This window comes from Thunnus albacares, chromosome 12 (genome assembly GCF_914725855.1).
Source record: "Thunnus albacares chromosome 12, fThuAlb1.1, whole genome shotgun sequence".
NCBI classification, from domain to species: Eukaryota; Metazoa; Chordata; class Actinopteri; order Scombriformes; family Scombridae; genus Thunnus; species Thunnus albacares.
Window position 1 is genome coordinate 13,003,982 of NC_058117.1, and position 12,606 is coordinate 13,016,587.

Genomic DNA, 12,606 nt, shown 5'->3' on the forward strand with positions numbered 1-12,606 from the left:
TGCATATCCAGGAGCCTTAAAGTGAGAGTTCGTGTTGGCAAGCTAGTTCATTCAAGCAGACGTGCTATGGTAGCTTCGCTTGCTAGCTGACTGTTAACACCTATTAATCAGGTTTATTGCAACCCAGCAAATTCACCGTCAAGTGTAACTCACATGCTGCTCCGTTTTAATTAAAGTAGGATGCTAAATGTGTACTAATATATAAGTTATATTCTCTTCATGTCTGTGTTAGTCTCACAGTAAGATTAACTGTTCAAGTGTTGATGTCTGGACAGATTGTTTACCAAAGAGGGCTAACTTAGTTCAGAAGCGAGTGAAAGCCGTGTGCGTTTGTGTTTTCATTAATGTTTTAAAATGAACCCTTGTTTTCAGGTTCCAGGCAGTAGGAGCCGTGGTGGCATGGAGGACACCTGAGGACGGGTGGACACATTGGATGGCTCAGTCGACCTCCACCAGCCGGGCTGACACCACAGATTGGGCTGATACTGCTGCATGCGTTTGGCTGTAGGTCTGTGCTTGGATCCGGTCCAGCTGTACACACTTATGTGTCCTGAGGCAGACTATGCCATGCAGCATGGACCTTTGACAGAAATGTTGTGCTGCATGGCCTTGAACCAGGACTGGTTGCCTCTACCTAAGGCTGTATGGTGTTAAATTCATATAGAGGCGACGTGACCTAGAGTTAAGGGGAGAAGAATAACAGTTGAGAATAACTGTTTTTGTTTTGTTTTGTTTTGTGTTTTTTGTTTGTTTTTTTTGTTCAACTGCACTTGTCACAGTCGCAGTAGAAAATGCACAGTACAAAGCACTAACTCAGCACTGGACCCAACAGGTTCTTCACCTCTGTCTGCACCTCTTGAGTAAAAGGAGCCCTAATGTTTACAAATTGGGATTGATCCCCACCTTCTCCCTCAACTCTCAGGCCTGATTACTCCCTCACCCATGTTCAGTATTTTGTAATTCATCTATATTCCATCTTGTGGAATTGAAAATACTCGGCTTAAAGCCTAAAGGTTACCGGTGGATTACGCTCCAGCAGCAGTCGTAGCTGTTTGCAAATATTTTTGCACAGGAGGCCTAAGCTGTGGTTGCTGAGCTGTCAGTCATGAGTACCGGGGAGTTACATCATCTTGACTATCTAAATGAAAACGAACTGATGGAGATGGATACTTTCATCCACCGTATTGACTCTACAGAGGTGATCTACCAGCCACGAAGGAAGAGGGCGAAGCTGATAGGAAAGTACTTGATGGGGGATCTGCTAGGGGAGGGATCTTACGGCAAAGTGAAAGAGATGCTGGACTCAGAGACACTTTGTCGCAGGGCTGTCAAGATACTGAAGAAGAAGAAACTGAGGAGGATTCCAAACGGAGAAGCCAATGTGAAAAAGTGAGTATTGTTTGGGTTTGTCAGCCCACTTCGTTTGACCCTCGATCTTTTTCCTGTATTCTAATAGTTTAAGCCATAATACCAGGGTCACTGACTCAACTATACATAGTGATTTATACATGCAAAGAGGCAAAGTCTTTGCAGACTGGTCAGTTATCCTGAGATACAGTTGCATTTGCAATATTAATATTTTACTCAGAGCCAACAACTTCCTGACACATGTAGTTTTCAGTGTTTTTGAAAAAGCAGTCATGGTACCCAAACTTATGTACTAATACCAAAATGATCTTTTCAGTTACTTACTTTGCAGAGTAAAACATGGTTCTCTTCACATTTTTTTTTCTCCTCTAGAATAATAAGTGAGCAGAGCAAGGTTTTTTTCTCTTAGATTTCTGGCATTTTTGCATTTATTGGTTAGAGGATAGTGAAGTGGACAGACAGGAAACAAGAGGAGAGAGATGAGTATGACATGCAAACAAAGATCCCTGGCTGGAATCAAACCAATGATGTTGCGGTTATGTGGCGTGCACAGTAATCGAGGCACTCCTTAAATGTTTTAAAGTACATCTTTATACAGCATTTATTCTCTGACTTCTTCTGGTTGAAAGTTCATGTCTGGATTGAGGCCAGAACATCAACCACGAGAGGCCAGAACAAAACAAGATTTTCAGCTCTTTTTTTTCAATAACTTTGCCTAAATAAAATACTTTTATAAATTAACAACATTATGATTTTAAATCCGGAAATATCTGCTAGAACAAGAGAAGAAAACTGTCGTTCTGTGTCAGTGTTCATGAGCTGGACAGCTGTCAACGCTCATCACAGCCCCCGCAATTCAGGCGGTGCGCCTAACCAGACAAATGAGATGAAACTTCATTGATAACGTGCACAGCGTCTCGGCCTTTACACACACACACACACAGACTAACATGTAGAGCTGTGCCATCATTTAAACATACAGCAGTCATAATCTTAACAATAAGCACAACTGCAAGTATTAAGAACAGTTCAGAGTTAAAATGTCCATAACAAAGGAGAGAACGGAAAGATACGCCTCTGCTTCATACGGTGGGGGTTACATGAACTTCAGTAAATAGGCCATTGTCAGCTTTTTTCAATAAGCCAGTCTCGTAAATATATCTTATACAGGAAACCTGGCTGCTTTAATCGAGGTGAAGGAATAAGAGAGAACTGGTTAACACAGATATCTGTGTAGAGATCAGAGCACATTGTCTTAACCAGATTTCACTAAATAACATCGTTTATTCTTTGTACATAGATGTTAGTCATCACTACCCAAATACGCTCTATCTGTGCAATTCAAGAACTATAAAATTACCTTCTTAAGTCAATAATTTATACCTTTTTTTTTAAAAAAAAAAAGAAGTTGATGTGTTGTGTCAGTTAACCTTAGAAAGAAAATGTATTACAATGTAATGCTTGATTATTTGACCTCGAATAATATTATGTAGAGTACAGCACAGACACAAGATTTTGCAACTGCATGGCTGATAATATATATTAACATGCTGTTGTCTAATTAGATATTTAAAATAGATGGACATTTTTAAAGCTATTGAATGGATTTTTACAGTATCATTAGTTTCTTTCCACATCGTCCTGACTCTCCATCTCCCTCTTTTTTGTCTTACTGCTTCTGTGATTTAGCTGTCACGTCTGTGTATTCAAACTTTTATTGCTTCATCCCCCGTTTCCTGATGAGTATCAGAGGTTTTAATCACACAGTAGTTTATTAAGTATTACTCCAGCCCTTCGCTGCGGGCCTGTGCTAATTATAGAGGAAGCTTTAGAAAGCTGTCAAATGAGTTCACACAAAGAGAAAGAAAGTCTTCAAGATGGCGTGTTTTTAGGCGGTAGCAGAAGAACGATGAAAAGCCCATGCTGACAGCTCAGGAAGAGTCATTTTGTTGCGATCATATTAACTTGTATTCATCTAACTTGACTCTCCTAGAACTGTCATAAAATAGTGTTTACCACTCGATGATCATATCACATATGACAGCCTTTTTTACATTTACTGATAAATTTACTTCTAAAATGATACTTGACATCAGAGAGAGAAATAATGAAGGGATGGACTGTTTAAAAGACGAGAGGTGGGTAAGGTAGCTACAAACATATTTAGAGGCCTGATAGTAATAACAGATGTGCAATTAAATAAGAATCAGTCTACATGCATTTACATGACAGCAGTTAGCACAAGACTACTTTATACACTGTATTTCCTCTGCTCAGTCAGGGTTCAACGTTAATGAATTTTTCCACATGACCGGTCGGACATGTGGGTCAGAAATCTATTTGCCAGAAGTCAGTTTTTACTTTCCCTCATACAAATAGTTTTATTTATTAGCAGTTATCAAATAAAAACAAAGACTAAAGTTAATTGCCATGTTTAATCTTTATTTAAGTAAATTAAACAGAACAAGGACACAGTCATAGATGCAAAGCAACAAAGATTCTTGCATATTGAAAATGGTATGACCCATCCTCTGTGTTTCACTGAACACTAAATTCTTTTGATCAGCTCAGTTTCTTTCAAATAATGGAATAGACTCTCTAACCCGATGGCAAATACATTTTTTAGACCAATTTCTTCCACTCCAAGCTTCCTGATTTCCCTCTTTTGATATTTCTTGTTCTCAAGAGTATTTATGGCAGTGAAAAACTACAGTGCTCACGTAATCGTTACTACTAGCCTACTCAACTCTTGATTGGCCGACGACATGTGCCAATATTCTCCAATGTGCGCAAAGGGGAGTGGGCTATGCTGTGTGATCGAGAAAATAATTTATGATACAACGAAAAAACATGATTGAAACTGGATTCTTTTGTTTGTTTGTTTGTTGTTTTTTTTTTCCACTTGCCCGATCAGGCAAGTGAGTTGCTAGATTTACCAGCCCAACGTGGCATTTTACTTGTCCCGGGCAATCAAGCAAGCCTTATTGTTGAACCATGTCGGTTTTCAGTTAGCTGGGACTTAAGGGAAGTCAGAATCAGCTGCAGTCCTCCATCAGTGTCCTCATTGAATCCCTTCACCCACAGTTCTGCTGTACACTCAAAACAGTTTTGAGAACACTAGCAGCCCAAACCACGATGTGTTATGTGTGGAAGTAAAAGAGAAAAAGAATTTAAGCCTAAAATGATGCCTTGGGTTGCATTTGTGTGTGTGTGTGTGTGTCAAGCACATCCTGGTATGCTGGTGTAAAGTGTGACATCGATTTTAAAACTGATTAAAAGTATCATGTAAGTGTTCACACTAACTGAGACAATAGTCAGTAGACATTAGAGAGATGACAGGAAATAAAGGGAGAATAACATCTAACACATGTCCTCAGCCTGACTTGAACCAATGCTGTTAGTGGGCTTTCATACTAGGGCTGAGTATCGATTCGATATCGATTCATTTAGGGACATTTCAGTTACAATATCAATTTTGCCTGGATATGAAAGAGATTCTCAGAGAACTAATGTTGTAAATTATGCAAGGAACCCTCTACCTGGTGCATTATTAAAATATTAATGTTTGCCTTAAGAATTGACCTCAAAGCAGTTACATTAATGTACTTTTTATTTAACATGAACACACCACAGCAGTCAACTCTACAGTCAGTGAGTACTGAGTGACTTTAGTGTAGTGTATAAACAACAACAATGATTTTAAATCAAATCACCAGGCAACCAGTGTAAATACAGGGGCTAAAAGCATACCTACTGTAATGTAAACATCACTAATACCTCAGGAGAACATACACAATGTTGTGACTGTCTCACAAAGCTTTTGTGCAACAGGCTTGGCGATGCCTTCAGTGGAGCAGCTCCTGCCATCTTCAACAAGATCTGGCAGTTAGATTTAAAATCCACAGGAAAAGGCATATATTAAATGATCAATCTCAGATTTTATGAATCGATATTGGAAAATGTTAATTAAGATCGATTTGAATAAGAAATTTTTTATTTTTTTTAAACCCAGCCCAAAGTCACACTGAAAACAGGCCTGTGTTAAAACAGTGCAGGGGGCTGCGTAGGTGGAGGTTTGTTGTTCAAGGTACCTGTGAGACGGTGAAATACAATCCAGAAAGTCCAGTTGGATAACGTTTACGTGCGTAAAGGATTATCAGATGGCAAAAAACCACACAATGCTTTATAAATCTCACATATAGGTCTTTACAAGTCTGGAAAATTATCACAGCGGCAACTACTTTATCTTTCATCTCAACAGTTGAACGATAAACAATAGAAATACTCAGTTCACATCACAAAGTAATCCACAAGGAATGTGCATTAGCATGTTGCACCTTGCCAGATGAAATCGCATTGCACTATTCCACAGAGGCCAGTCATAAAAAAGGTCCTCGTGAGAGGGCTGCAAACAGGCCTGTAGCATCTCTGAGATGGTTGACACTGTGCATGCAACAACTGTTGCCTGGGTTCAAAAATCTCACAGTATTGTTCATGATAATATTGGTATAATTTTAATATGATAGAAAAAAGTCATATCGTGATAATGGCAATATTCCGACTTGTCGACGTTATGACTTCATACCATTACGCACAGCAAAAACAAGCATGGCTGACAGCGAAAGTGATGTTGCTACTGGCTCCACAGTGGAGGAGTTAGTCCTTGAGTAGTGTGGAAGTGGTTTGGTTACAAAAGATCAGATGTAAACAAACCATTTTAATATGCAAGAAGACTGTAACAACAAAAAGGGGCAACACAACAAACTTATTTTACCACTTCAAGGGGAAGCACCCGGTTGAGTACAAGGAGAGCCAAAAATCTTGCGAGGAGTATTATCATTATAGCAGAAATAGCCTGAAATATTGTGATATTATTTTAGGGCCGTATTGCCCCCTACGACAGACGACAGCTTGGTTAGTATTTGCCAAAGGTGAAGATAGTGAGTATAAGAAATTTGGAAAAAATATAGAGAAATCCTGGGGAAAAAACCCAATGCATCTTGAATGAAGATATATTTTCCTATAACACAGTGACCCCAAATATGAATCTAAAGCCACAAAGGATTATAAACAACAAACTGTTTTTCTGTGACACTCCCCAAAGTGCAAAGCAGACATAGACCTGTCAACATAGGTGAGGCTCTAATTGCTGCCAAATTACTTTAGATCATTTTGTACAGATTAAAATGTTTTCCACATTTTACTTCACAAGAGTTTTTTTTTTTTAATCTGTGTTAGAAAAGTGTGATAAAAAGTTTTAAAGAGGTGCGCCCTAGTGGCTTTAAGTCCAGATGAAACAGCATTTTGAGAGTATCTAACATCCGTATCTTCGACACATTTCTGAGTGAAACAGGATAGACAGGGCGTGTCATAATAATAAGACATCAGCAGTGTTTCTTGATGTGTGAAAACGGTTTGTCTGTGTTCTCGTTCTACATCTGTCTCAGTTAGTGGAGGCCTTATGTTTTCCAGCCTGAGGAAGCTGGATCCTTGATCCTGTAAAGGCCTGTCTCTGTGTGTGGATACCATAGTAGCCCCCAGTCACCCCATTCAGGCTCTGTTTAGCATTCCTGTCTGCCAAACACTTCCTGCTTTTACAGGGTTGCCATGGGGATGGGCATGCTCATACAGGCATTGATTGAGCAATGCCACTCCCGTTTCTACGGCAACACCCCAGGAATGCCGGCCAGTGTTTGGAATGACAGGAGTGCACATGGACATGGACACACACAAACCCTAAACCAGACACAGACTCCAGACCAGTGCGTGTAGATGCAGACTTGGGTAGCGGTTTATGTTGCCACTGTGAGCAAGAGTTGCTTCCATATCAGTGAGTGTTGAAATCCTTTCAGCTCTGCAGCCTGCAGGCCTTGAACACACAAGGTCCATCAGTCCACATCAGAACAGAGACTGCAGATGGACTGCAGTAGTCACTGTGCCTGAGGTGGCAGCGCTGACTCTGCCTCATGATTTGTTTTATGGAAACAAGCAGTGATGCAGATCCAGTATTGGTTTGCTACATTTCAGACATGTAATTTACAGCTTAAAAAGCAGAGATATTTATTGTGCTATACCCTATTTTAATCATAACCCTGTTTTTTACGACTACATGAGACGGGTGGGTGTATTTTTACCAGGGCAGTGATGCAGCAGTAACTGCCTGTGCAAGCGAGAGGCTGACTGGCCCAGAATTTGCATTTATCAGTAGTAAGATTGTGTATAAAGCAGAGGACTGGCTCGTAAACTGCAGGCTGATGTGGGACGGATAAGCTCCAGAGTGTTTTTTGCGAGATTGTGTGAGAGTAAAAAAAGAAGACAAATGATGCCTCAGTGCTGTAGGCACCATGAGAGTTTTATTTATTTTTGGCAGAGGCCAACTCCCTTTATTACTCTGACCTGGTGTGTGTGTGTGTTTGTGTGTGTGTGAGATCCATGAAAACACATGTATTGCCAGGAGAGGTGAAGGGTGAAAATCTATTTAAGTAAGAATCAAGATTGTGCTACAACACGAGTCTTATCTGCATCAGCAACAACAGTGATTTTTGTTTTTTCTCGTGAAAAGCATTAACATTTTAACAATTCCATCAACATTGTATATTTAGTGAGGAAAAAAACAACTCAAAGTGCCATCATGATGTCAGACAAGCTTTTAGAGCTGCAATTGTCAGGCTTTTACTTGCAGTAAATCAGGAGAAGGATTTACCAAAGTTTTTGTAGTCTGCAAAACAAAAACACAACTGGCATTGAAGCTAACTTGTTAGAAGGTCGTCTGACTGAAACACAAAGTAGAAAACGGTGTGTGTGTGTGTGTGTGTGTATAAAGTTATGGTAACTGCTGTCATTTGAAACATTGCTGCAGTTATCCGAGCAATGGAGCAGGGAGGCAGATGGTCATATTTCCACATCATAAATAATACTTGCACAGACATAAAGTGATAGCACTTTTATTGAATTGATAATTGAAATGTTGAATCAAAGTGTAATCGATTGCAAAGCGTAATCGAAGTCTGTGGTTCGCACTTTGTGCTCTTCCTCTCCAGATCCAAATTCATTACTGTCCCCACTCACAGCTCTCTGATGAATGTTGAGTCTCTTGGGGGTTTTGCCGTGCTGGTGATTTAAACCTCTTCTCCTCCGGTAGCGAAGTGAACTGTCAAGTTATCTGTCTTTATAATGAGACTGGTGTAATTGACTGCCGCTGCACTCGTCCACTAGTCTGTTTGTGGTGGTACATGTTAATTTAAGCTCAGCTATTCTCAAAAACATCAAACATTACAATATTTTTTTTATTCATTAGCTCAGAAGATAATAATTCAAATCTTTGATAATATGAAGTCTAGTATTAAATTGTTGTATCTTTATTTTTCTTTGTTTCACCTTTTACAAGAGTCTCACTTTTATTTTCCCACTTAAATTAATCAACAGATTAGGTTAATGCTTACTACATTGAATAATAATTAACGAAATTGATTGAATGTTAGAGGGAAGCACAAAAACTAAGATGACTAAATTTAAAATGAATTGAGTTGCTGTTAAACCAACAATTCTCCTCCCTGCTCAGCAGCTTGTTAGAAATACCATCAAACCGTGATATGATACAAATAATATGTGATGATCTATCACACCTGGCCTTAAACATAGGTACATTGTAAACAAATAGCAGTATTAAATGATAGAGCTTGTGTATTAATTTTCTCTTTTTCTTTGTTCTTGTTATTTACAGGGAGATTCAGCTGCTAAGAAGACTCCAACACAAGAATGTGATTCAGTTGGTGGACGTGCTCTACAATGAAGAGAAGCAGAAAATATATCCTTACACCCCTTTATGAGTGTGCAGAATTTGTGTGAATTGCTTTTCTCGCTGATGCAAACACAACCAAGCAGTTTGTGCCTCTTTATTGTTTTGTTCTGTGTGGAATATTTGTCTTTATATACAATTCACTCTTTCTCTGAGTTGACTTTTAAAAGTCACTGATTTTACACTATAAATGTTGCTGTTCATGTGGGTTATTTCTTTGCCTTTTCATAAGTTCTCAGCTTTCTAAATGGCTCATTTTATTAAAGGATCTATTTGTTTGCTTTGGCAAATCTCCTTAACCCCTGACTTACGTATATGGTGATGGAGTATTGCGTTTGTGGGATGCAAGAAATGCTGGACAGCGTCCCTGAGAAAAGGTTTCCAGTATTTCAAGCTCACGGGTAAGTCTCTCTTCTTTTTCCTTTTTACTCCTCCCTCCCCCCGTCTTTCTGTCAGTCTTTCTGCTATATTTAGTCTGAGCCTCTCTGCAACGATAGCTCCAGGCCTAAGTTTAGATCCAGGACTGCAGGGCCTCTACTGTTGAAATAACTGGCCGTAGATTGCATGAATGTCTGGTCACTGCCGGGGGGAAAAAAACGCTGAAGCTAAAGTACAAAGTGATGAAGGTTCATCTGTCCGCAGTGATGTTATTTGATATGTTCATAGTGTTTTTCCACATCTTGCACTATGGCACACTTTCACTCGTCCTTTTAATTCGATCCATCGACCCCTGTTTTTTGTTTTTTGTTTTTCCAGGTACTTTTGCCAACTCTTAGATGGCCTTGAATATTTGCACAGCCAGGGAATAGTTCACAAAGACATTAAACCAGGGAATCTGCTGCTGACCACAGACGGGGCGCTTAAAATCTCCGACCTGGGAGTAGCAGAGGTGAGCATCACCTGAAGTATCATGTTGTTAACCATCCAGGGGTTTGTTTATCTTGTTTACTGTAGCTACCAGATTTCATTTCTACCATTTCTTTGATTTTTAATTCATTTCCACACATAGTGATAGTTTTGGAGTAATGTAACTACACACTGAATTTGTAATAACTTTCTATATGAAAATTATTATTTTGTGGAGACAGCTAGCCCAAATAAACTGAAAAAAACAATCACTGTCCTGTTCATATCTTTTAAACTTCGATGCACTGACAATTCTTAGTGTATAAACTGTTTTCGCTGTAGTTTTTTCTGTATGTGCAGCAGTGGATGAGTGTAAGTTCTATTTTGCCTCCATAATTCTCTCTATTCATCAAAGCTGTGGGTCCAATGTAAATAGTGTTGCTTCAAAAGGAAATAGCTGAAAATTATCCAGTTATTTCATATTTTATGTTAGTGGAGCATCAAAGTTATTTTTATTTATATAAATATGCATTTTTCAGGCTCTTCACCCATTTGCAGAGGATGACACATGTCGCACCAGTCAGGGCTCTCCGGCCTTTCAGCCTCCAGAGATTGCCAACGGACTGGACACCTTTTCAGGATTTAAAGTGGACATTTGGTCTGCTGGAGTAACACTGTGAGTAATCAGCACCGCAGGGTGAACTATGGTCAGTTCTGTGGTCTAAGACAGGCTGCCTACAAGTTACAGAGAGGACAGACAAAGCGATGGTGTATGTAGACATGTTAAACTGTGACAAACAGACAGAACTATCACAGTAATATGGTGATAAGTCAAAGATAACATCAGCAGGCCAAGACAGAGCCTGTTTACAATACACTTAGAGTGTTTGTCGGCTGCTTCCTCCCATTCAGATACAACATTACAACGAGCCTGTATCCGTTCGAGGGGGACAACATCTATAAGCTATTTGAGAACATTGGAAAAGGAGACTACACTATTCCTGAGGAGTGTGGACCCCTCCTGTCCGACCTGCTGCGAGGTTGGTGTCATTTACAGCTAAATTACGCTTAGTCATCAAGATGTCGGTGTGGTTACATATTTTGCTGTAGTGGGTGATTCATGCTACATGACTGTATGAAGCATTATCGGGCAATGTCATACATTTGTTATAACAATGGCGGCAAAAAGGTTTGTGGTAGCTTTTCTAGATTACAATTTGCACATTTGTGTAGCATTACAGATGGAGAAGTTTAAAAGAAAAAAAAAAACATTGATATGACTGGTGAGTCATGTTGGAGATGAATCACAAGAAAGTCCCTGCCAGGTGCACTGTGATCTTTTCAGTGTGTGTCCAGTAGGTGGTGCCGTGACATTGAGAGTCACCGTGCCTCCTCAGCATGCGAGGCTTCCTCCAAAACTGTAGAAACCCTCCAGCTGTTGATGTAGTTTCCATTGATCTGGAGCCAGCAGCAGAATATTAAATGCTTCTCCCGAGTGGAATGCTGCAACGCTCCCGCTCCTCGTAAAAGCAAATAAAAGAGTCAAGAGTCTCTTATAATGAAACACGTAATCGGTTGAATGGCACAGAAAAACGAACCGCCTCTAAAATCTAAAAAGAATGTTGGGAAGATTATGTTTGTACCAACTAATGAGGCCATTCAACGTGACGCCGAATGGTTAAATAGTAGTGTAGCCTGTTATCCAGCTTTGCACTCTTTGTCCTTTTATGGAAGCGAAGCCACTATTCACGGATGCCTTCACTACATTTGAAATGACTTGAGGTGTCATATGGAGGTATTTTGAAGGATGACTCTGTCACCGCTGAATTAAACGTTAACTCCGAATAGGGAGAGAGAGAGAGAGAGAGAGAGAAAAAAAAAAATACTGCCACATTCCGCTGCTGTTATAACTCACTGGGCTTCCATCCCCCATTTTGTGTGAGCGTGTGACGTCTGTGTGTGATGACGCAGCACCTAAGAGATAGTCAGTCCATAATTACATGGTCTAAAATAAGCCCAGTGCCACAAAAGGTGTCCTTCAGCAGGCGCAGCACTACTATCAGCACTCTCCATGCTGCCCTTCTCTGCCTACTGGGAGACAATTACATTATTAGGTCTGGATAGACGCTGCATCACTGCTGCCTTATCATCCTGCTTTCTCTACATATTCAGCCCACATTATGATAATTAAGGGACAAAATTCTCATTACATTTGTACAGCTGTTATATTACTCATATAGATGTTTCCTTACTGTACCTCATTGACTCCTTAAGCTTCGCAGGATGTCTTGACACATGGTGATGAATGAGATTATTACTCGCATTAATTAATGTTCCTTGAACGAGTTTATCTTCTGTCTGCCGTAAGCTCTCCCCTCACTGCTGGGGCGTCCCACCAGTTTATGTTAAACACTCCATGGAAAGAAATGCCAGTGGAGAAATTGTTCAGGGTTGTTGTGATTAAATTGACCTTTTGCCATTGTGTGTTTACAGGAATGCTTGAGTATGATCCTGCGAAGAGGTTTTCCATACAGAACATAAGACAACACAAGTGAGTGATTTAGTATGTACCATATATCACGGAAACCTAGTTA

General features: G+C 39.8%; 1 protein-coding gene across 1 annotated transcript in view; it reads left to right on the top strand.

The window, feature by feature from the left end:
- The window catches only part of stk11 (serine/threonine kinase 11), a 16,273-nt gene continuing 3,667 nt past the window's right edge, over positions 1-12,606 (top strand). Inside the window, exons 1-8 of the mRNA XM_044367665.1 lie at positions 1-21; positions 373-1,389; positions 9,092-9,175; positions 9,478-9,567; positions 9,923-10,055; positions 10,552-10,688; positions 10,925-11,052; positions 12,506-12,563. Coding sequence (XP_044223600.1) covers positions 1,106-1,389; positions 9,092-9,175; positions 9,478-9,567; positions 9,923-10,055; positions 10,552-10,688; positions 10,925-11,052; positions 12,506-12,563 — 914 coding nt within the window. The 5' untranslated portion in view covers positions 1-21; positions 373-1,105. The remainder of the gene's footprint in view (positions 22-372; positions 1,390-9,091; positions 9,176-9,477; positions 9,568-9,922; positions 10,056-10,551; positions 10,689-10,924; positions 11,053-12,505; positions 12,564-12,606) is intronic.